Genomic DNA, 25,020 nt, shown 5'->3' with positions numbered 1-25,020 from the left:
CTTGAGTACCATAACACAGCAAAAAAATAAGATGCTGATGTGATCCACTGACCTTATTCACATTTCTCCACTTTTATATGTACTCCTGTGTACACGTGTGGGTAGTTAGGGCAATCTTTTAACTATTTAAACTTTAACAACGATTTATTTAGCTCCTACTATGTGCCAGACAGTTGAATTCTGAAAATATAAGGTTATAACAGGGTCCCTACCTTAATGGAGGTCACAATCTCATTGGCGTTGGAAGTTGATGTTTTGTTATTTATTTTATTTTATTTTATTATTTTATTATTTTATTTTTTGGAAGTTGACGTTTTAAAAGTAACGTGGCGGGATCCCTGGGTGGCTCAGCGGTTTAGCGCCTGCCTTTGGCCCAAGGGCGCCATCCTGGGCTCCCGGCATAGAGCCTGCTTCTCCCTCCTCCTGTGTCTCGGCCTCTCTCTCTCTCTCTCTCTCTCTCTCTCATGAATAAATAAATGAATAAATCTTAAAATAAAATAAAATAAAAGTAACGTCGCAAAGGCAAGGTGCTCGCTGGAACCTGGAAGAATCTGGCCTACCTTTTTGGCATAGTGAGGGAATGGGGAAAGATGTCAGGAAAGGCCTGCATCAGAGCCTACCACTAGCAGGTGCTCAACAAATTCGTTAAAGTTGTTTTTAATGATTTTTAAAAATTCATTCACGAGAGGCAGAGACACAGGCAGAGGGAGAAACAGGCTTCCTGCGGGGAGCTGGATGTGGGACTCGATCCCAGGACCCCGGGATCACGAGCTGAGCCAAAGGCACACGCTCAACTATTGAGCCACCCAGGTGCCCTGTTAAATTAAGGTTAAACCCAACCTCATCTTCCACGAAGTTTCTTGCAAATCCTCACATCCGGAATGTGGCGGTGCACAGTGCACATATCCTCGCTACGTACGCCTTATCCCCATTTGGAATTCTGCCCCCAGTGCTCTGCTAACCTCTCTGGCTGTAAACTCCGGACACGGGAGAGAGCCGACGGAGCGGGCAGCTGCAAACTCCGCCCGGCGCAGCCGGTCCGCAGCCGGTCGGCAGCCACCCGCCACGCGGCTATCACGCCGTCGCCCCGGCGCTACCGGGCAGGCGCATGCGCACGCGCACGCAGGCGGCCGACGGACCCGGGACTCGCGCCCCCAGGAGCGAGGGGAGGGGCCGGAAGCATCTCTGCGCCGCCCGGTTGCTAAGCGACAGGGCTTCTACAAGCCGCACGGAGGTTCTCCCGCTTCTCTGCCTCCCTTTTTCTACTTCAGCGTCACCGAATCCAGCCACCATGTCGGACCCAGAAGCCGACAGCTTGCGAAGCACCTTTCCCTCGTACATGGCGGAGGGCGAGCGGCTGTATCTGTGCGGAGAGTTCTCTAAAGCCGCCCACAGCTTCAGTAACGTGAGTCGGTCCTGAACCTCCCAGTCACCCGTCACCACTTCCGATGACTGATCGCACTGAGGTCCCCAGGTACCTGGAGGACCCTACTGTTTCTATTATTCATTTGTTCCTGATTGACGCACTGCCGTCAACTCCTGTCATGCTTGGCCATTTTCTACCATTTCCCACCTGCCTCCTGCCTGACTGTTAATAACCATTCTCTCCATTAACAGTGACTTCTGCCTTTTTTCTTTTTCTTTTTTTTTTTTTTTTTTTTTACATAAATGTCTTGTGACTGGTCTCTTTCCACAGAGCAGCCTTAATCTCCCATCATTGGCTGGGAAATTGGCTTCGAGGCTGCATGCACAAGTGGTGAAATCTCAAGCACGCAGTTGCTCACAGATGATGACAAGTAAATAACATTATTGTACATCACAGTACAAATTGCTCAACCCCACCCTGTGGGGATTAAGCGCTGTTTTCAGATATTAGGCACACCGCTGCTAAGGGCAGTTACAACCCTAGGGAGGTTCTGTTATTACTCCATTTTATAGATGAGGAAACTGATATAGAAGTTGAGTAAATACCCGAGATCACTGAACTAGCAAGAGAAAGGATTTGAATCCAGACACTCAGATTCCAGTACTGAGGTGTTAACCACCATACAAACTCTCTCACAAGCTACTAGATGTTATTTTTTTTTAAGTTTTGTTTATTTATTGAGAGAGAGAGAGAGAGAGCATGCGCAGCGGGCAAGGGGGAGAGAGAGAGAGTCCCAAGAAGACTCCATCCTGAGTGTGGAGTCCCACTGGGGGCTCAATCTCAAGACCCTGAGATCACGACCTGAGCCAAAACCAAGAGTCAGACACTCAACCAACTACAATACCCAGGCACCCCAAGCTATTCAATGTTCTTACCACAATTTCTTTTACAACGAATAGCCCACTTCTTGTTCTAGAAGAAGTGGTAGGATAGCCCTCTTACCAGTCCCAAGACTCCTCCTAACATCAACCTTCTCCACTGCTACCCAAAGTCTTTGTCCCTTTCAATCATCAATCACACCCCAAAACCCGAATGGTTGGCCAGATGGGTCAGCTGTTGAATTCAAAAGCCCTCAGGCAGAGAGAAAAGAACACCCTGAGGGGAAATAGCTTTGAGTGAGAGAAGTAGACACCTTCCACAAAAGCCAGTAGTTACTTCCTCTTCCTGGAAAAGTAGAAAGGTCTTAGATAGGTATGAGTGCAGTTTGATACCTCAAGAAGAACAATACAGCTCAAATGATGATATTTTTCTTTTCTTTTTAAGATTTATTTATTTACTTATTTTTATTTTTTTATCTTTATTATTTTTTTAAAAGATTTCACTTATTGGGCAGCCCCAGTGGCGCAGCGGTTTAGCACCGCCTGCAGCCCGGGATATGATCCTGGAGACCCGGGATCGAGTCCCACGTCGGGCTCCTTGCATGGAGCCTGCTTCTCCCTCTGCCTGTGTCTCTGCCTTCTCTCTCTGTGTGTGTCTCTCATGAATAAATAAATAAAGTATTAAAAAAAAAGATTTCACTTATTTATTCATGAGAGACACAGAGAGAAAGAGAGGCAGAGACACAGGCAGAGGGAGAAGCAGGCTGCATGCAGGGAGCCCAATGTGGGACTTGATCCCGGGACCCCAGGATCACACCCTGGGCCAAAGGCAGGCACTAAATGGCTGAGCCACCCAGGGATCCCCGTTTGCTTATTTTTAGAGAGAGAGTGTGTGTACGTGTGCTGTATGCTCAGTTGTGGGGGGTGGGGGAGGGGGGGAGCAGAGGAAGAGGGAGAAAGAGAGGAGTAGACTCCTCAATGAGTGCAGAGCCCTACCCCACCTGGGGGCTCCATCTCTCCACCCTGAGATCATAACCTGAGCTGAAATTAAGAGGCAGATACTTAACTGACTGAGCCACCAGGTACCCCTCCAATGATGATTTCAAACAGAAGAGGGGACATGGGGAGCAGAAGTGTTCCATTCCCTCTTTACTGCCCGAATTACGGTTTTGATTTTGCTAGCATTTTCATCTTAATCTCCTGAAATAATGATTCATTCTCAATAAGCTATATAAAAAGAGAGTTAGGGGAGTGGATGACTCAAGTTACAGATGTCCTAAAATCTATTTTGTTAGCCTTCAGAATGCTCAGCCTCTGAAACGTATTTTGAGTGTTGTGGTTGAATTTAGTCCACACTAAAATTCCTAAGCTTCTATTGCTTGAGCAGGCTGGAGGAACCCCAGACATCTGGTGAAATGTGGTAAGTCCACAGAGTGGCGTATTCACACATCTCCACCAGTGCCTTTCACAATAGCTAGTGATTTGAACTTGTTCAAGATGAGCTACATACAGACAATCAGTTTGAGCAAAGATCAGTGTCTGGAAGGATCCAGAGACCTGTTTGCTGGCCTTGAGGAGGAGTCCCTTTGAAATTCTGGCAAGAGGGCAGCCCGGGTGGCTCAGTGGTTTAGCACTACCTTCAGCCCAGGGTGTGATCCTGGAGACCCGGGATTGAGTCCCGTATCGGGCTCCCTGCATGGAGCCTGCTTCTTCCTCTGCCTCTCTCTGTGTCTCTCATGAATAAATAAATAAAATCTTTAAGAAAAAAAAAATTCTGGCAAGACGGTTTGGGTGCTCTTTCCCATCAAGCTCCCACCTTGTGCTGCCTGGTGCCTGTCAACCTGGGTGGGTGGTTCCTTTCTTAGGCTCTTCACCTTCAGAATGGAGATAAGAATTGCCTGGTTGCCCGATCCAAGTGCTTCCTGAAGATGGGAGAGCTGGAGCAATCCTTGAAGGATGCTGAGGCTTCACTTCAGGGTGACCCGACTTTCTGCAAGGTAACTCCATCTGGCCTTCACCACTGCCGTTGCCTGTCATAGACTCTGATTAGAAGAAGCTGGAGAACCAGCCAGAGTGCTTAGGGTTTGATGCCTTTTTCTCTCACTAGGTCACCTACCTAGCTACCTGCCTCTTTATCCCCACCTTATCTTCCACCCAGGACCCTCTGTTCCACCACACCTAAGTCCTATAAGGCCTTGTCTGCTACCTCAATTTGAATCCTCCCATTTCAGGGGATTTTACAAAAGGCTGAGACCCTGTACACCATGGGAGACTTTGAGTTTGCCCTGGTGTTCTATCATCGAGGCTACAAGCTGCGGCCTGACCGAGAATTCAAAGTTGGAATTCAGAAAGCCCAGGAAGCCATCAACAACTCAGTAGGAAGTGAGTGACCATCAGACCTATGCCCTTATCAGGGAGGCTCTTGGAATCCTTAGGCTTGAAGGTACAATGAGTGAGCAGCCACCACCAGGCCTGCAGGGAATCTCATGGTTTGATTTGGTTGCTGATGATTTTTTTTGTTTTCTGTTTTTTGGTTGCTGCTGATTTTGTTGAAGATTGGGAACTGTCTATCCAGAGAACAGGCCCTGATCCACTGAGCTCAGTTCTGCAACTTCTGGTTCTCTAAGCCAGATGCAAAAGCTGTTCACACTAGGCCTGCCCTTGGCCTGGTTTCATAGGGTAGAATGGGGTCTTGAGTCTTGTCTTCCCTAGTACCTGGCTTCCTTTTTTACCATGTATGCAACCAAGGACCAGCCTTACCCATTGGTTTAGTGGTAGGGAGAGGAGGGAGGAGAATACGAGTTGCTGCTGTGGGTGGCAGAGTGTGGAAATAGCTGGGAATGGGGAGCTCCCCCAGTGCTCAGGGACTGCCTTTGTTTGGAAATCTGGCTGCCATGTCTTGGGCTAGGAGGGCTTGCCTGGCTCTTAGGAGAGTATTATTCCTGCTCAGACCCATCTTTGCCTCAACCTCTACCACCACCCCCCAAATGCAGCCATTTCTACATAAAAATATATAATAGGTCATGCCTGAGGGCCTAGCATAGCTGAGCCCCAGCTTCTTTTCTTGCAGGTCCTTCTTCAATTAAACTAGAGAACAAAGTGAACCTTCCCTTCTTAAGTAAGCAGGCTGAGGTAAGGATCTTACCTGAGGTCTCAGTGGCCTTCTTACCTGGGGGCAGTCAGCTCCTGCCCATCATGGGCAGCCGTGGGGCAGAACCCCACGGCTGCCCCAGCTCCACAGGGGTCTTAGGAGTCTAGCTGTCCCCAAACCAGACAAACTCCATGGTTGTTGACCCCCAGAGAGCTCCTGGAGGAGATGTCTGGGATCACAGACTCTGGGGCCATGTCTGGGCACTCTGTGCTCCTTGTTGAGGCTCTATTGGGTATTGCTCCATCTTCCCAGAGTATGAAAGCCCAGCAGAAGCTTCATCCCATGAGACAACTCTTACATCACCCCAAGAGAGAGTCCAAGAGGAAGGGCTCGCTCAAGAGTGAGAAGATTGTCCGCCAGCTCCTGGGCGAGCTCTACGTGGACAAGGAGTATCTGGAGAAGCTCCTATTGGATGAAGGTTTCAGATGCTTTGTTTGCAACAGGGAGCTTGGGGCAAAGCAAATCTGGGGCAGATGTTTAACATGTGAGCTGGAGATGGAGCCTGTCTTGTAACGCTAGCCGTCATGCTCCTGTGGACAGGTTTTCCTAGTATTCTCATTTACAGATGAAGAAACTCCGGTACAGAAAGATGAAGTAACGCACCCAAGGTCACATATCGGTAAACAGTAACAGGGCTTTTGGGTTTGAATCTAGGATGTCCAATTTCAGAACCAGTGCCCTTAGCACTATGGTACCCCTGGGAGGGAACCCTAGAGATTGGAGTTCCTTTACCACTTTGGTCCTTAGAGGGGGTATCCCCTGGGTCTTCAATTTGTAGAAAGGGCAAAGGAATCCAGCTGGGATGTGCTAAAAGGGGAATCCTGTGATACTAGTCCTACAATGTTCCAAAATCTCATCTGGTCTAATCCCTCCTTTTATAGATAAGGCAAGAGAGACCCTGACTGGGGAACAACTAGTCCAAGATGCCAAGCAAGTTCGTGGTGAAGCTGACCCCAGAGGCCAGCTTCCTAACCTCCAGCCTAATGCTCTTTTCTAACGTGGGGTGGTGGCAGGAAATAGACTGAGCCTTGAAATGAGGTGGGAGGGTAGGCATACTGCCATTAGCTGATAAGCCTAAGCAGGGATCATCCTTGAATCGAATGCCTTTTCTCCAGAACTGACTTCCTGAGGTCATCTGCAGGATTCCCTGCAGGCCTGTGTCTCAGGAGCAGTTTTACTGCTGGCACATCTCTGTAAGAGGCCTGGACACTTCCTCCAGAGGAGCTTCTACGGAGGAGAGGTAGCCTGAAAATTACCCTAAGAAGCCTTGCAGTTTTGTTGCCAACTCTGACCTCTAGTCTGGCAGGCAGGCAGACTTGGGCACATGCCTCCAGCCCCCAGCTGACACTGGCCCACTTGGCACCTGGGGAATCCCTTGGCGTTGGCAGCTGGGGCCAGGTTGTACATTCATACGCAGTCTCCTCAGAGGACATGACCTGAAATAAGGGGGCCCTGAGGGTTGAAGTCCTTTCAGACAGTTGTCTGCCAGTTGCTGGCTCCTTATATCTTGCCATGAGAGGCCTATGCACTAAGTTCTGCACCATGGGGGTGCCTGAAAGAGGGGCTCCAGCTTTGCCTGGGTCCACATAGAGCCACTCTGCTATCTACAGGCTCTTGCTCTCCTCAGCTCAAAGCAGAGTGCCCCACAGGGGACCCCACAGCAGGAATCCCCAGCCAAGAGGAGGTGGCTCCCTTAGACACCAGTTCTAGTCAGTTTCTCCTCACACCATTCTTCCCAGACCTGATCAAAGGCACCATTAAGCATGGCCTGACCGTGGAGGACCTCATCATGACAGGCATCAACTACCTGGATACCCGCAGTAACTTCTGGAGACAGCAGAAGCCCATTTATGCCAGGGAGCGGGACCGGAAGCTGATGCAAGAGAAGTGGCTGCGGGACCGCAAGCGCCGTCCCTCACAGACAGCCCACTACATCCTCAAGAGCCTCGAGGACATTGATATGTGTGGGTAGCATTCTTAGGTGGGCAAGGCCCCTGCCATGTGGTGGGAGAGCAACACCAGGGCCCAAACCCCTGGTTTCGCTGGCCTGTGGGTCATATCTGGGGGGGAGGCGGGTTCTCCCGTCAGCCTGAGGAGGCTGCTCCCACCACCGAGTCCCCCCCACCCCATTTCTCTTCCTAGTGCTGACCAGTGGCAGTGCTGAAGGGAGCCTTCAGAAAGCTGAGAAAGTGCTGAAGAAAGTGCTGGAATGGAATAAAGAGGAGGTGCCCAACAAGGACGAGCTGGTTGGAAACTTGTACAGCTGCATAGGGAATGCCCAGATTGAGCTGGGGCAGATGGTCGCAGCCCTACAGAGCCACAGAAAGGACTTGGAGATCGCCAAGGAATAGTGAGTGCCCAGGGAAGTTCTGAGTGGCTGAGGCCCATGGGCCCACAGATGAGCAGGCAGGGGCTCCAAGCCAACCTTTTGCCAGGGCTGCTGGTGGGTGAGCTCCCAGGACCGAGGCTACAGGGCAGACCTAGTTTGTCAGCTTTTTTGCCACAAGGAGGAAGGCAGTGGCCCCCAAATACCAAAAAGCTCCCAGAAGTTTGGTTCTGAGGGCATATTTCTATTTTCAAATCATCTCAACAAGCATACATCAACCTCAGACCTGCCAGATGGTGCTAGTGGGGGAACACAACAGGGGCTAGACACAAGGGTCATCTCCCCGCAGATGCAAAACAAAGAGAGTGACATAGCTAATAAATGGTAATTGTGGGAAGTATCATGAAGACATTTTACCAGGGGAAGAGTGGCCAAGAGGAAGCCAGACCCAACGGCAGGGGTCAGATGAAGCAGGGCCTCAGGTACAATGGTGCTGACCAGGAGCATGGGCTCTGGAGTCAGACTGCCCTGGGCTTCCAAATTGTGCCTCACAGCCGGGGACCTCAGGCAAAGCACTTCACCTCTCCCAGCCAGGTCTCCTCTGTCCTGTGAGCCTATCAGCCCCTTCCCGATAGAGCGGAAGAGAGAGGACAGGAGAAGCGCACGTACAGATCTCAGGACAGTGCTGGGTATCCATAATAATACTGATACCAACTGTCAGCTCTCACCCAGACGTGAGGGCCCCTGGCAAAGATACCATCACTCTCCAGGCATCCTGGTTCTAACCTTTGGAACCTTCCACAACTTTCTTCCACTTGGTTTCCACTTGCCCCACAGTCTGAGCCTCTCCCTACCTCCCATCATTCCATTTCCATTCACAGTCAGGTCTCAGCTCTCCTGCCCCCAGGGGCTCCCATGCGTCACCTCCAGAGGCATGCATTTCACCCAGCAGTTCTTCTTCCCCTGCTGACACACAGGCCTCAGTCTCTCATTGCCTGAAGGTTAAAAGCACATGGTGTCACTTGGCACTTGAGGCTCCCTCTGAACCCACTTCACAGCCCTCCACATCACTCTTCTGTTTGGATCAAATTTTCTTTCTTTCTTTCTTTTCTTTCTTTCTTTCTTTCTTTCTTTCTTTCTTTCTTTTCTTTCTTTTCTTTCTTTCTTTTCTTTCTTTCTAGATTTTATTTATTTGTGAGAGAAAAAATGAGCATGAGTCAGAGGAGGAGCAGAAGAGGAGGGAAAAGGAGGGGGAAACAATCTCAAGCAGACTCTGCACTGAGTGCAGAGCCTGATGTAGGGCTCAGTCTCACAATCCCGAAATCATGACCTGAGCTGAAATCAAGAGTCATATGCTTAAACAGCTGAGCCACCCAGGCATCCTCAAACTGTATTTCTCAAACCCCCCTGCCCTGTCCTCACTCACCTGAGCCCCATGTGCTATCTATTCCCAGTTCATTTCTCACTGGCGTTTGTGTACTGAACAGAAATATCACATATTGGCCAGTCCAGAAGTAGAAAATAAGCAATGGCTTGGGAGACAGAGCTGACTTTGATTCCTAGCTTGGCACTCAGAAGTTGTGTGGATTTGATTAAATTGCTTGTCTTCTCAGTTTGCTCATCTCTTACTCCTAGAGATTATGAGGATTAAATCAGATATGTATATATAATACCACAGATGCAACCATCTCCTCTGCCCTAAAGACTCACTTATAATCTTAACTTCTCAGCAGACCTCCCTCTCAAGCCCCAGGCCTGCATATCCAACTTATTCCAAGGCATTTCCACTTGGATGTCCCACAGAAAACCTAAATTTAATGTATCCAAAGTGGAACCCCCTATCTTCCTCCTAAACCTCTTGTACCAGCGTTCTTTATCTGTGAGGATGGCCCTTTTGGCCTTTCAGTCATCAAGAAGGGGACAGCACAGCTTCCCAGAACCCTCCCTCTCTGCTCGCACCCAGCCAGCCTGCATGCTGTCTGTCTGGGCCTCCTCCTCGTCTCTGAGGTCCTTTTCTGTTTCCCTCCCACCACTCAGTCCAGATCCTTCTCACTCTTGCCTGATTGCTCCAACCTGGGTTTCTTGTAGCCCAGCTGGCCCTTCTGTGCAAAACAAGTCCAGTGGTAGGATTGGGATAAAGTTCCAGCTCCTGACTCTGCTCAGCTCAGGCTGCCCTTCCTGACCTGTCTTCTCCTGGCCCCTGGTCATCCTGTGCCCCAGCCAATACCTTGTGGCTCTATTCCTGTAGCCCCTAAACAGGACTCCCTTCTCTTTCTTCATCAACTCCCTCCTTCCCATCCTTCAAATTGTCAATGTGTCTCCTTCAGGAAAGTTCCAAGTAACGCCCCCCCCCCCAGCATGATTTAGAAATCCACCCCCTGCCCCCACCTTGGTGATCCCTCTCTACACACCATGTGGATTCTAGATCCCCCATTAGACTGTGGACTTTGGAAAGAACTGTCTTCTATCTTTCTTTTTCCAGCACCTTCCCAATAGTGGGCATGTAATAAATGCATGCCAAGTGACTAAATAAACATAGGTGTTCCTTTGGCAATGTTAGTCCCTTTTTACCACCCATAAACGGGCCTCTGGTCTTGTTTGTCGGTTCAGGTACTCCCTCATCCTAATCAGCCATGCCCCCCCCTGCATGTCAACCCCCCCCCACCAAAGCCTGCTGGCCCTCAAAGCACAGCTCAAACCCCAGCTTGTCTCAGCAGTGTCTCTGGTCACCCCAGCCTTTCTTACTCCAGATACTCTAGATGATTTGTTTGCGTGCTTTCTCATTGCTATTGTTATTTCTTATTACATAGTATTATGAATGAATTAACATATCACAACTTATTCATTCATCACACTATACAGAGCGCCACTCTAGAAGTGGAGGCTGCCATCAGAGGTGCTGTCAGAGCAAGTGCACGGTATGGCCATAGTCCAAGGAGAGAGGCAGGTGGGAGCCTGCTGGGAGCTGAGAGGGTTTCAGAGAGGACAGGTCAGCCAAGCGGACAGAGGGGGAGGGAGAGAAGTGGCACAGATGGAAGATGCAGGGTGGGGAGATGAGACCTGGGGGGAGTGGCAGTCTAGTTCCCATGCTGGAGAGGACTGCGAATGGAGGAAGAGTCTGTTTTTTTTTTTTTTTAATTTTTTTAATTTTTTTTTTGTTTTTATTTATTTATGATAGGCACACAGTGAGAGAGAGAGAGGCAGAGACACAGGCAGAGGGAGAAGCAGGCTCCATATACCGGGAGCCTGACGTGGGATTCAATCCCGGGTCTCCAGGATCGCGCCCTGGGCCAAAGGCAGGCGCTAAACCGCTGCGCCGCCCAGGGATCCCGAAGAGTCTGTTTTTACACAAGTGCTAGTGTTAGTGTTGTATTTGGTCTGTTACTCTGTGGCACTTCCAGCAGAACTTAGAAGTCTCTCCTCACACCACACTCCACTTACTTACCTGGAGCCGTGTTGACATGTGTCCTTTGGCCCCTTTTCAGCGTATTTACCTATACATTTATGTACATATGCACATACCTAGGGTTCTTAAAAGCAACTCATTTTTTGATTTTTAAAAAGCATGTGTCTCTGGGTGGCTCAGTCAGTTAAGCATCTGCCTTCAGCTCAGGTCATGATCTCAGGGTCCTGGGATAGAGCCCTGCTCAGTGGGGAGCCTGCTTCTCCCTCTCCCCCTGTCGCTCCTCCTGTTTGTGCTCTCTCTCTCTCTCTCTCTCTCTCAAATAAATAAATAAAATCTTTAAAAAAACAAAACAAAACCCAAAAGCATGTGTCTCAGAAAGGGTCTAATTCTTTAAATGGCTCCAGACAAAGCCATTCCAGTGTGCATAGTAATATCTTTAGCTACATCCTTGTGGGAAGACACTCAGACTGTCCCACTTTTGCCATCAAGCACAGCAACATTTGTGTGCATGTTTCTGTGGGAAGGGGAATGGCTTGAGGAGACCTGCATATTTGAAAGGCAATTTGGCCGTGATGGGGAGAATGAGTCCAAGAAGCAAAGTTTCATGGGGGACCTAGGAGCCCGCTGAGTGGCAGGGCCTTGAGGGGTGATGAGGAGGGAGAGAGTGGAAGGAGATGCTGGGGAGGGGGGAGCATTGGGGCACGATTTTCTTATTTAATTTGTTGGGGATGAATTATTTTTTAAAGATTTTATTCATTTATTCATGAGAGACAGAGAGAGAGAGAGAGGCAGAGACACAGGCAGAGGGAGAAGGAGGCTCCATGCAGGGAGTACTATTGGGACTCCATCCTGGGACTACAGGATCATGCCCTGGGCCAAAGGTAGGCATTAAACCTCTGAGCCACCCAGGGATCCCAAGGATGAATTTTTTAACAGATCGGTGTGAGTTAAAACAACCCAAGTTCATTTTTTAAAAACACTTTATGTATTCGCTTGAGAGAGAGAGAGCAAGCACAAGCAAGTGAGTTGGGAGAGGAAAAGGGAGAAGGGACGAAAGAGAATCCTGAGCACACTCCACACAGAGCTTAAACCTTGACACGGGGCTCAATTTCCCAGCCCTGAGATCCTGACCTGACCTAACACGCAAGAGTCACATGCTTAACTGCCTGCATCACCCAGATGCCCCACACTCATTCTCTTCTAGTTCTGAAGGTTAGAAGTCTAAAGGTATTATCACTGGGCCAGAACCAAGGTGTTGGCAAGGCTACGCTCCTTCCATAGGCTCTGAGGAGAATCTCCTTCTAGCCTTTTTCACCTTCTAGACTTGGACTCAGTACCCTGTTCACCTTATGATCCCATTCACTCCTCTGCTGTCAGGCGAGGAACACAGCATCATGCCTCAGGCCTGCATTATTATTTTTAGCACAAACGGTGCAACAGATGTAGTATATACTCCTATAATCTGACTTTTTAAAAAAGATTTTATTTATTTATTCATGAGAGACAGAGAGAGGCAGAGACAGAGAGAGAGGGAGAAGCAGGCTCCATGCAGGGAGCCTGATGTGGGACTCAATCCCTGGACCAGGATCACGCCCTGAGCTAAAGGCAGATGCTAAACTCCTGAGCCACGCAGGTGTCCCTAATCTAACTTTTTTAAACCTAATATGTTAGGGACTTTTTTTATACACAAAAATCGCCAGTGCTGGGTCACTGATTGAGGTTGTTTCCAATGTTTATTATTAAATACAATGCTTTAACAAGTAATCTTGTCACATTATCTTCTCAAGGTAAATTCCTAGAAAAGGAACTGGTGCATCAAAGGGACATGTTTGTAAACTCTTGGATGGTTGCTCTCCAGAAAGGTTCCAATGGGGTTCATCTTTGTCTTTGTGCCACAGCTATGCATCCTGGGGATCATCCCTCCAACTGGACCACTGAGGCCAAGGCTCCTGTCTTTGCCTCTCTTCATTTTTTTTTTTTTAGATTTTTAAAGATTTCATTTATTTATTCATGAGAGACGGGGGGGCGGGGGTGCAGAGACACAGGCAGAGGGAGAAGCAGGCTCCATGCAGGGAGCCCGTCGTGGGACTTGATCCCGGGTCTCCAGGATCACGCCCCGGGCTGAAGGCGGCGCCAAACCGCTGAGCCATCCGGGCTGCCCCTCTTTGCCTCTCTTCAATTTCCACAGTGCTTAGCATAGCCAATTTCTTTTTCTTTCTTTTTTTCTTTTTAGGTAGGCTCCACACCCAGTATGGATCAAGATCTGAGATGAGGGGCACCTGGGTGGCTCAGTTGGTTTATGCGTCTGACTCTTGGTTTCAGCTCAGGTCATGATCTCATGGGTTGTTGGATGGAGCCCTACCTCTGGCTCCTCATTCAGTGGGGAGTCTGCTTGAAAGATTCTCTGTCTCTGCCTCTCCCCTCCCCCCAAATAAATAAATATTCTTAAAAATTTTATTTGAGAGAGAGAGCATGTGCATGCACAAGCATGGTCCGGTGGGCAGAGAGAGAGGGACAAGCACTCTCCACTGACTAGGGAGCTCAATGCAGACCTTGATCCCAGGACGCTGGGATCGTGACCTGAGCTGAAGGCAGATGCTTAACCAGCTGAGCCACCCAAGTGCCTCAATAAATAAATATTAAAAAAAAAAAGACCTGAGCTGAGATTAAGAGTTGGACACTTAACCAAGTGAGGCACTCAGGTGCCCCTAGAATGGCCAATTTCTAGTGAACAACATATCCTGCTTCTTCCCCACAGTGACCTTCCTGATGCTAAGTCAAGAGCCCTTGACAACATTGGCAGGGTTTTTGCCAGAGTTGGGAAATTCCAGCAAGCCATTGACACGTGAGTGACCAAGGACTGCCCCTTCCCCACCCTAGGGCCAGGAATTCCCACCCTTACATTGGACTCCCAGCTTAGGGCCAGTGTGCCAGGCAAAGAGGCATCAGAAGACCTGAGTTTGGCTCTTGGCTCTGCTAGGTGACCATGGGCAAGTCACTTTATCGGCTCTGGGGCTCATCCATTAAACTGACTAGAACCCGCTTCTGCTTACAATTTCCCAGGGACAGGGGCACAGGTGCATGAATTACTGGGATCTCTGACTGGAAATTCTGATTTTCCAGGTCTGGGTTGGAGCACAGGAACCTGCTTGCTTTCTTTCTTTCTTTCTTTCTTTCTTTCTTTCTTTCTTTCTTTCTTTTTTTTTTTTTTTTTTTTAGATTTTGCTTGTTTGTTAGAGAGAGAGAGAGAGAGAGAGCGAGCACATGAGTTGGGAGGAGGGTCAGAGGGAGAGGGAGAAGCAGACTCCCTGTGAGGCTCAATCCCAGGACCCTGAGATGATGACCTAAGCCAAAGACAGATGCTTACTTAACTGAGCCACCCAGATGCCCTGGGAACCTGTTTTTAACAAGCCTTCCAGATGTTCCTTACCTTGAGCAAGTTTAGAAACTGATAGACTAAGTGACCTTGGGGACCTCTTCTGAGGGTCTTCTGTGAGTCCGTGTGGTCATGGGGTCACTGGGAAGAAAGGTTGAGCTGTCCAGATGGCCCAACTGCTGAACTTTTGATATCCAACCTTGGGGCTGGTGACCAGCTCCAGTGGCACAACTCAGCCCCTGAGAGACTCAGGGCAGGACCTGACCTGGCCAAGCCTGCACTGGGAGGGCCGGCTCCGCGGGCCCATTCACATAGCACCGAGAACAAATGTCCTCCGGGTGCCCAGCGCTGGATCAGATTAGGCTCATTTATGGGGATCCTTCTGTTCCACATAACTTGGTTTTCAGGATGGCCCCTGGTGTCTATGTGCCAAAAGACAGATGAGTTTAAGAATTCACTTACCCGTTCGTTTCTTTTTGTAAGAAAATATAAGAAACTTATGCTTATTATTAGAATATAATTTGGAAAATGCAGAAGAGTAGCAGAAAAATTATTCAGTTTCACCACCTAAAGACTAGATCTAACTCTAATCTCACTTTATTGATGTCTCATTTTTCGCATTCTCATCTTCCCTGTGTGGCTTTTATCTCCTATATACTTAATGATACTCTTCAATGTTATTTTTATGTTATTTGAAATGCAAGTTTATAAACATTATTTTCAATTGTGGTATCAGATTCCATCTGTAAATGTACCAAAATGGCTTTGGTAGTTTTAAAATATCTGAATGCTTATTGGCTCTGCCCCCGTTCTGAAAGAACCGGTAGTTGGAGAACAGGTTCTATTCCACCACCAGCTAAGAATCCTCGGCCCACTGTGGCCGAGTAAACGGTTTGCGTGGAAAGAACTGACCCTGGTTTTTCATGTTCCCAGGTGGGAGGAGAAGATCCCTCTGGCAAAAACCACCCTGGAGAAGACCTGGTTGTTCCATGAGATCGGCCGCTGCTATTTGGAGCTGGACCAGTCCTGGCAGGCCCAGCATTATGGTGAGAAGTCCCAGCAGTGTGCTGAGGAAGAAGGGGACATTGAGTGGCAGCTGAACGCCAGCGTTCTGGTGGCACAGGCACAAGGTAGGGGCTCTGGAAGGATTACCCTTGCTTTCCCAGCCCTTAGGCCGAGTTGACATGCCAGGGCTGGGAACCTTTTACCCTCCCAGTGCATCCCCCACCAGCTGAATTTGGACTCTGAGAGTGGAGGATCAACCCTTCCATTTTAACCAGTGTGTGGTAAACACCTTCTTTAAGCTAAGCTCAGCGAGAGCCTGGGACACCCCAGAAGCTGCTGCTGAGGAACCCAGCTGCAGATGTGCACAGCATTGTGTCATCATCAAAACAATGCTCATTTCCTCTGGCCTTGGTACCCTTCCCATGTGCACTCTTACACCTACTTACCGTGTGAGCTAAGGTTGAAGGTATGATTGTCCTCATTTTGCAGGTGAGGAAACTAAGGCACTGAGAGGTTCAACTGATTGCCCCAGGTCACATGAGGGACCTTTTCAGAACGATGGAAATGTTCTGAAACTGGGTTGTGAGGATCATGGCACAACTCCATAAAGTTACTAAAAATCACTGAATTGTATACTTACAAATGGTGCATGTTATAATATCTAAATTTTTCTCAATAAAGTTGTAAAAAATAACCCAGCAAGGGATAGGGGTGTGCAGGAATAGATGAAACAGAGTTGGTGATATTTTGATAATTGTTGAAGGTGGATGATGAGTAGTAGGGGCTTGCTATACTCCATCTACATTTGTGTATATTTGAAATATTTCATAATACAAAGTAAAAAAGGAAACTGCTGAGGCCACAGGTTAGTAAGCAGTGAGGCTGGGACTAGAGTCCAGTTCCCTGACCCCAGTGTGCAGCGGACCCCAAGTGAGGGAGGCGATGCAGCAGGGACTGGAGTCAAGGGCATCGTCATTCATTATTCTTAGCACAAATACTTCCTTGGCACTTTTGAGGCACCAAGTGGGGCATTCAGTGGGGATAACCATTGGTAGCCATTTCCTGCCTTCATGTCTGAGGAAGTCGCTTTGAAGTAGAAACCTTAAGGATGCGGGACACCCTGCTGGCTCAGCGGTTCAGGGCATGATCCCAGAGTCTAGGGATTGAGTCCCACATCGGGCTCCCTGCAGGGAGCCTACTTCTCCCTCTGCCTGTGTCTCTGCCTCTCTTTCTCTGTGTTTCTCATGAATAAATACAATCTTAAAAAAAAAAAAAAGAAAGAAACCTTAAGGATGAGAAGGCACCAACTATTCTAAAAGCTGAGGACAGAGCTTTCCAGCCAAAGGAACAGTGTGTAGAAGGTGGGGAGGAGTTTGGTGGATTTAAGAAGCTGAGGGAGGCCAGTGTCAGCCCAGGCCCCTGGGGGCCCTGAAGGTCTGGATGGGGGAGGGTGATGAGGGGCCAGATCCGCAGGGCTTCATGGGCCCCTTACAAATCAGAGATTCTTCCCTAAAAGCACAAGTAGAGACAGCCACTGGAAGTTTAAACTGGGGGAAGCTGTAAACACTGGTGCTTTCCCTAGAACTCTTTCCTGTTCTTAGGAGGACATCAAGTAAGCTGAGAGGGAAATGCAATGTACCCCTAAGGGTCGATGTTGTCCTCAGTCTGCTCCCTTTTTTTTTAAGATTGATTTATTGGAGCACCTGGGTGGTACAGTCCGTTAAGCGTCCGACTTTTGGTTTCAGCTCAGGTCCTGATCTCAGAGGCGTGAGATTGAGCCCTGTGTCGGGCTCTGCTTTCAGCACAGAATTTGCTAAAGTTTCTCTCTCCCTCTCCTGCTGCCCCTCTCCACTGTGCACTCTCTCTCTCTCTAAAATAAATAAATAAATATTTAAAAATTATTTATTTATTTTAGGGGAGGAGGAAACTTTAGCAGATTCCATGCTGAGCACTGAGCTCAATACAGGGCTCAGAAACCTTTGGCAGACACCTTGGGCAGTCAGTCAGCCAGTCAATGATTAGGTCCCAGCTCCAGCACTAACTAGGTGGGTGGGTGAGTGAGCTCGGACAGCTGCCACTTCCTCTCTGGATTCAGCTTGTGCCACTGTGGGGGCTAGATTCCAGCTGCTGGCCTGTGAGTCACATCCAGCCCTTTGGTATCTCTCTTGGCCTTCACAGCATGTTTGGGCAATTTGAATGAACAGTTTCAAAATATGGATGTCAGGACGCCTGGGTGGCGCAGCGGTTGAGTGTCTGCCTTTGGCTTGGGTTGTGATCCAGGGTCCTGGGATCGAGTCCCACATCAGGCTCCTCACTCCATGCAGGGAGCCTGCTTTTCCCTCTGCCTATGCCTCTGCCTCTCTCTCTGTGTCTCTCATGAATAAATAAAATCCTTATTTAAAAAAAATAAATAGGGGGCAGCGCCAGTGGTGCAGTGGTTTAGTGCCTGCCTTCAGCCCAGGGTATGATCCTGGAGACCGGGGGTTGAGTCCCGTGTCAGGCTCCCTGCATGGAGCCTGCTTCTCCCTCTGCCTGTGTCTCTGCCTCTGTGTGTGTGTGTTTCTCATGAATAAACAAATAAATCTTTAAAATAAATAAAATGAAATAATTAAATAAAATATGGATTTCCAGGAGCACATGGGTGGCTCAGTCAGTTAAGCATTCAACTCTTGATCTCAGCTCAGGCTTGATCTCAGGGTAATGAGTTCCAGCCCCACACTGGATGGGGAAAAAAAAAAAAAAATATATATATATATATATATGTGTGTGTGTGTGTGTGTATATATGTGTGTGTGTGTGTATATATACACATATATACAAATATGTGTATATATATACATATAAAAATATGTGTATATATATATGCGGTTTCCACTTTTTAAAAATATTTTATTTATTTATTTATTCATGAGAGACACAGAGAGAGGCAGAGACATAGGTAGAGGGAGAAGCAGGCTCCCTATGGAGAGCCTGATATCCTAGGACCCTGGGATCATGACCTGAGCCAAAGGTGGATGCTCAACCACTGAACCATCCAGGCACCCCTGGATTTCCACTTCTGCAGCAATTTTAAATTGGGGCAACATGGAATTGTCTCCCTGCCCTGGAGACACATGATGTGCACAGGCCCTACCCCAGACCCTTCTTCCTCTCTGTCCTTGCTGTCCAGACACAGGCTCCTAGGTTCTGGTCCTTAGTGGTGAGATGGCTCAGAAATGTGATGGAAAGGGTGGTGCTAGGCAGCTCAGTACTGCTGCCCGAGGCCTGGGGCTTCTAACTGATCCTGGGAGGGGCCAGGCAGCCACATTGTGCAATACATAGTGTCACAATCTTCCTGTGCTGTGACCTCTTCCCTGCTCTCCAGTCAAGCTGAGAGACTTCGAGTCTGCGGTGAGCAACTTCGAGAAGGCCCTGGAGAGAGCGAAGCTGGTCCATAACAACGAGGCACAGCAGGCCATCATCAGCGTGAGCTGCCCACCCCACTGGGCGCTGGCTGTGGGGAGGGGGTGGCTGGGTCCTCAGGCGCACAGCCCCTCAGTCAGCCAGTCCCCGGGTATTTATTACCCAGCAACTGCAGGCCGCATTCTAGGTTGGGGTAGTGGCTTTCACACTCTGACTATTGCTATCAGTTTATAAGGCAACCCAATATAACCTATTTTTATTTGAGATAAACAAACAATAGAAATGGAAGTTTTACAAGACATATTTACCTTTACTCTGTATGCTGATATCTCCCGTTATATTCTCCTATAGTTTCCATTTTCTTTTCTTTTGTTTAATGCTGGTTGCAACTTCTTCAATTGATGTTAGGACTTGCATTTCGGAAAATGCTACCTCCTCCAGGAGACAAGAAATACATTCAGTGTGACTGCCTCCCTCACATGCCTAGGGAGGCGCTAGAGCACTCAGCAAGACAGCCGCCACCACATGCTGCTATTTAGATTCAAATGAATGAAAAGGAAATAGAATTGAAAATTCACTTTCTCGGTCCCACAGTCACATTTCAAACCACTTGAAATGTGGCTGTCCCATAGCCGCAGGTGGCTTGTGGGTTCCAGAGAGTGTAGATCTGGAGGGTTCTCATGGTGGCAGAAATTTCTGTTGGACAGTTGCTGGCCTAGCTTCTGGAGGCAGAGACCAGAGGTGAAGCCAGGGCAAGCCTGCAGGTGCACCAGATTTGCCACTGCTGCCAGAGCCGCTCCAGGCAGATACATACCCTCAGCAGGGGCAGCATGCTGACTTTACAGTTGCACAGGCAGTTTGAGTGAATCTCCTGGCCTCCCACCTCCCACCCCCCCCCCCAGGCTGCCCCATGTTGAAATTCCAGAGCTTCCCACCAGCACATAGCTGGACCCCAGTCAGTGTCTGCTGGTGTAAACTAAGCAGGGCTCTAGTCTTGGGGAGCCTGCCCCCGTGGTTAAGAGAGGTCAGACATAATAACTAGGGGGCCCCACAAGGGGCATGGCCTCAGGGACCAGGCTGAAGGTTCAGCAGGTGCTTGGGAAAGAGAACAGGGACCCTGGGAAGTGACAGCTGAGGACGCTCCAGTTAGGTGGGCCTCATGCTGGCCTACGAAGGACCAGGCTGAGAAGGGGCAAGCGCGCTGAAAGCACAGGAAGCCATGGGCACTGAGGTGTCTACAGGAGGCAGAAAAAGAGACCCTGGGCCTGGATGCAAGGGCCAGCTTATGATGGCAGATGGAGCAAGACCACAGGACCCTAGACAGTTGGTGGATCAGCCTACACATGAAGGGTTGGGAGTGGCAGAGAGACCTGACCTACTCAGTTTTCTAGGATGTGAGCTCTTGGTTTGTGAGGACCCTGATGAGGCCATCCCTCTCCTGTTGTGGTGGGGAAATCGCTCCTGAGAGATTCTACCATGTGGCCGTCTGTACCCTCCTTTCACCTGTCCCAGGGCAGCTTGGGTCGGGACTGCTGTCTTCTTCCTCAGTAGAGGGGTCAGCTCCCCAAATGTGCACCTTGCCCTCCTGTGGAAAAGCGGTCCTTCACTGAAGCGCTGTGGCTGCCCCTCCATTCGTACGCACCACCCCTCCCACTTAACGCCCTTCTGCGTGATCACCCTACAACCAGAGAGGGACAGCTCGGTAGTTCAACCCAGTAAATACTTGCTGACTGCGGGTTGGCTCTGAGCTGCCCAGCCCAAAGGTGACAGCTATGGTCCTGGCCCACAGGAAGCTTGCTGTCAGCAGGAAGGTTAAAATAAAAACCCCTTGTCCCTGACCAGGTACAACAGGTGTAAGAGTGAGCGCCCCCCCCCCCCCCCCCCCGGTGGGCAAGGCAGGGCTGGGCTTTCTCAGCAAGAGAGGTCTGGGGTCACCTTGAAGGCTGGGCAGTTTTGAAAATGAGAGGCAGTGAGAAGTGCCTGTTGCTATGGGCCCCTCATGAGACCAGGTTCCTGCCACCTCATCATCCTGGACTGGCAGCTCCAGGCGGGAAGGTATACTGGGGGCAGATCAACACCCCACAAGAGCATCCAGGCCCCCGTGATCTCTCTGTGGATGGTTCCCGAGTGCTAACCACTGCTCTGCCTGGAACAATAGGCGCACAGGCTGAGCCCCAGGCTGCCAGGGAACCTGCAGACACCTCAGGGCTCCCGGGAGACAGGCCAGCACCCCGGTCCCACCCAGCAGTGGGTTTCCAAGTCCCCTCCAGGGCTGGCTGCCTCACTGAGTGCTTTAAGGGCTTCACAATAGCTGGAGCCCAAAGAAGCTCCTAGTAAAGAGGCCAAAATGAGAAGACAAAAGGCAACTCTGAAATACCTAAGCCCAAAGAGGCCCATGTATCTCCTAGCTGCAGCTGTGTATCTCCTACCTCCTAGTGTGGCTAATTCCAGGTCCCTAAGTATAAATTAACACCGGGGCAGAAGTCCAGGGAGGAGCCTGGGCAAATTGGGAGGGCAGCAAGGCTGGTGCAGAGCCCTGCCTTCTGGGGTTGGGGCTCAGGTGGAGAAAGGGAAGGTGTGGGTGCCATCACGGGTTAGGAGAGGTCACCAGCTTCTCCACCCACAGGCCTTGGACGATGCCAACAAGGGCATCATTGAAGAGCTGAAGAAAACTGACTACAGGGAGATGCTGAGAGAAAGGAGAGAGAGAGGTGAGCACCCAGAGGTGGCTGCAGGGTTCCTGTCTGCACTCCCCAGCAGCGCCTCCAATCCCAGGCTGGGGTTCTGGCTGCAGGGTGCCCTGAGGTCCCAGCCCGCCCCTGGGTCAGAAGGAGGTTCCGCCCACCTTGGGCTCGTGTCCAAGTCCATGCTGACTGCCCTGAGAGGCCACTCTGGTATTTCTCCAGTTAGCTCATCAGATATTCATTAAGCACTTGTTATGCGCGGGGAAGGTGTGGGATTTGGGGAAGCCAGAGGTTTGGGGCCCCTGCCTCAGAGGAGCCCACAGCCCTGGGGCAAAGCCAGGAGATTTGAGTTGTCAGCAAAGGGGATCCTTGTGTGTGAGCACTGCTTGCTGCCTGGGAGGAATGGCTCTTCTGAGAGCACAAGCAGAGAACTCTGGCTATCTCTGGGGCCATCCAGAAGGCTCCAAAGAGGAAGAATCATCTGCTTCAGCCTCCAAAAAATGCCCCAGGGTTTTCCAGGCTCAGAGTGGAAGAGGGAGGGCATTCCAGCAGAGAACAGCAGGAACAAAGACATGGTGGCAGGATGACAGTAACTTAGACTTTGGGGGGCTCTTCCTGCATACTTGGCACAAGGATAAGCATGAGATAGGAATGATTTGCTCAGTCCTCACCACTCTAGAAGGTAGGTACTGGTTTTGGGGGTCAGTGGAGGCCGAGTGAGGTTGGGTGACCTGTCTGAGCCACACGGCCGTCTGACTTGGAGCCACATTGTCCCCTGCTGGGTGCTACTGCTCTCCTCGGCCTGTGTGGGTAGGGCATGCAGTGATCTGACCTCCAGGGAGTAAAGAAGCCTTTGACACCCCCCTGTCCCACCCAGCTCCAGGATAGGGTATGGGAAAAGGAGGTGGCTGGGAGGACCCCAGGCCCCACAGGAGTCAGCGGGGATGGGCCCCAGGAGATGGGGTGATGAGAGGCCGTTCTCTACTCAGTGCCTCCTCTATGCCAAGCTCTCTTCTAAGGGCTTTATATATGCTGACCTGTCTGATTCCTCCAAGAACACCATGAAATAAGTATTGATAAGGATTGCTCATTTTTTGGATGAGGACACAGAGGCAAAAGTCCCACAGAAGCTTCCAGTCTCAGGCAGCCTGGCCTAGAACCTGGGCTTCCACCTTGGTTCTACAGTTTCTGCGTGCTGGGCTCTGGCGTAACCCTCCAGCAGCCAGGCATGGAAAGGCAGCGAGGCCTGGGCTCCGTGTTCCCTGGGGGACAGCGCCCCCTCCAGGCGCCTACGCTGAAGTCCTCTCTCCTCTCTGATACAGGCACAGCAGCAGGAGTGGGGAAACTGGGTGTGAGGTTTCTGGGTATCCCAGCAGCCAGATGCCAGCCTTTTCTTACCTAGCGCCTGTCACGTGATGGCTGGAGCTCCTCAGGGAGGGAATCTGCCTCTGCTCCCATGTCCTTAGAGCTGCTCTCGGGATCCACGGAGGCAAGAGATGTGAAGAGATACAGCAAGGAAAGGGCACAAGCTCACCGTGGCTCCCCATTCCCTTGACAGGCTATGTGCTGGGGAGGTGTCCTGAAAACTCACTGGGAAGGCCTCGCAGCCGCAGCAGCTACTGGGCACTTCCCTCCCAGAATGGCAGGTGGCAGCATTGCCTAGGTCTTCGTCGCCAAATGGTGGCCTTGTCCCTGCTGTGAATTTAGAGCCCCTGTGGGCATCATAGAGACCAGGGACTTCCAAAAAGAGAGTATAGGGGAGACTCAGGAGTCCACTGTGACTTTTCTCTGTAGCTCATAAAAACATGGAACAAGGATCCTTTTGATCGTAAAAATAGCTCTCCAGCTGAAATTCCTGCTAAGACGCTGCTCATATTTTGATAGGGAACCTCCCAATAAATGATGAATATGCTTCCCAGAGACAAAGAGTAATGCCGAATGAGGATGCTGGAGAAAAGAACCCCTCTGTCGTTTCCCAGCACCTGTGTTATTTTTCATAGGTAAAGAGAATGTGCTCTGAGAGCAGACCATCCTGGGTTCAAATTCTGGCCTTGCCATTTATTCAACCTGCAGTGCGACCACTGGCTGTGATTTCTCTGTCATCAGTTTCATGTCCTCTGACTATGAACTCAAATCCCTGACACTATGCCGTTAATTCCATGACTGCACGGCATCACCTCTGCAGCCTGCTTAATGCCTGGAACAGGGCTGATGCTCGGGAAACAATGACTCCCTGTCTCTGCTTTTGGAAAGACGTGCTCTCTCTCAGAAGCACAGGCCCCCATGGATTGGGGTGCCACCAAACCCAGAGATGGACAAAGTTTTACTTTTCTTTTTCTTTCCTTTCTCTTGTGTTTCAGAAGAGGCCACTGAATTAGAAAGCCTGAGAGTGGCAGCAAAGGAGAAGGAAAGCATGAAAAGAGGGAAAGACGAGCTGGAGAAGGTGGTGAAGCACTGGGAGCGAGAGCCAGCTGAGAGTGAGAAAGAGACAGAAGATGAACTGTCTCAGGAGACTCTGAAGGTCGCAGTGAGCGAACAAGAAGAAAACAGGCAGAGAGAAGTACAGGAAGCCAGCTCTTTCAGAACAGGGCCAGGAGCCACCAGGCAAGACTCAGGAGACGTTGCCAAGACAGTGTCCAGAGACCTGGGTGAAGGAGGAGCGGGAGAGGCAGACAGGAAGCCTTTAGAAGTGACCAGGATGGAATCAAGAGAAATTTACAGGAGGCCTTCAGAGCTGGACCAGAAACCCTCAGGAGAATTAAGCAGAAGGGAATCAGAAGAACTGGAGAGGAGGGTTTCAGAAGCCAGCAAAAAAGAGTCAGAAGAAGCAGAGAAAATAGAACTGGGAGAAACAGCGGAAGTGACAACGGCAGAAAATGGTGAAGATATGGAAAAAGATCAGAAAGATGAATGAAGCAGCAGGCCTCAGGACCAGGGACCTCTGGGGGCTTATTTGACTGGACTTTCCAGCTAAGATTTGCCTTTAATTGGAGAACATGTGGACTGGGCTCTGCAGGTCACCTTGGCCTCTTTCTGTTAGTTTTCCCTTTAAATAGATACCTTTCACTCTTACAAACCTTGAGTCTGTCATTTTGCCGCCCTCACAAGAGTCCTCGAGAATGATGAGCCAGTTGGGGGTACCACTTTCCAGGCAGAACTCTGACCTTAGCGGCAGCTGGGTGGCTCAGTGGTTGAGTGTCTGCCTTTGGCTCAGGTTGTGGTCCTGGGGTCCTGGGATTGAGTCCTGTATCAGGCTCCTTCCAGGGAGCCTGCTTCTCCCTCTGCCTATGTCTCTGCCTCTCTGTGTGTGTCTCTCATGAATAAACAAATAAAAAGTCTTTTAAAAAAAAAAATCTGACTTTACCCTGACCAGGTGATAAACACAGACGCCAAGCCAAGCAAGGCCTGACTGAAGTGTGATCAAGG

General features: G+C 49.8%; 1 protein-coding gene across 1 annotated transcript; it reads left to right on the top strand.

The window, feature by feature from the left end:
• Positions 1-1,214: 1,214 nt before the first annotated feature.
• Positions 1,215-24,945, top strand: ODAD4 (outer dynein arm docking complex subunit 4). Its single transcript, XM_055317685.1, has 12 exons — positions 1,215-1,405; positions 4,110-4,241; positions 4,476-4,626; positions 5,315-5,376; positions 5,648-5,813; positions 7,135-7,359; positions 7,538-7,745; positions 13,886-13,972; positions 15,437-15,633; positions 18,873-18,973; positions 21,537-21,621; positions 23,955-24,945. The coding sequence occupies exons 1-12, from the start codon at positions 1,292-1,294 to the stop codon at positions 24,506-24,508; spliced, it is 2,082 nt and encodes a 693-aa protein (XP_055173660.1). The 5' UTR covers positions 1,215-1,291; the 3' UTR covers positions 24,509-24,945.
• Positions 24,946-25,020: the final 75 nt, after the last annotated feature.

The sequence above is a fragment of the Nyctereutes procyonoides genome, unplaced genomic scaffold (genome assembly GCF_905146905.1).
Source record: "Nyctereutes procyonoides isolate TBG_1078 unplaced genomic scaffold, NYPRO_anot_genome, whole genome shotgun sequence".
In the NCBI taxonomy this organism is placed as follows: Eukaryota; Metazoa; Chordata; class Mammalia; order Carnivora; family Canidae; genus Nyctereutes; species Nyctereutes procyonoides.
The sequence above is the reverse complement of the archived record's forward strand: the minus strand, read 5'-3'. Positions and strand labels throughout refer to the sequence as shown.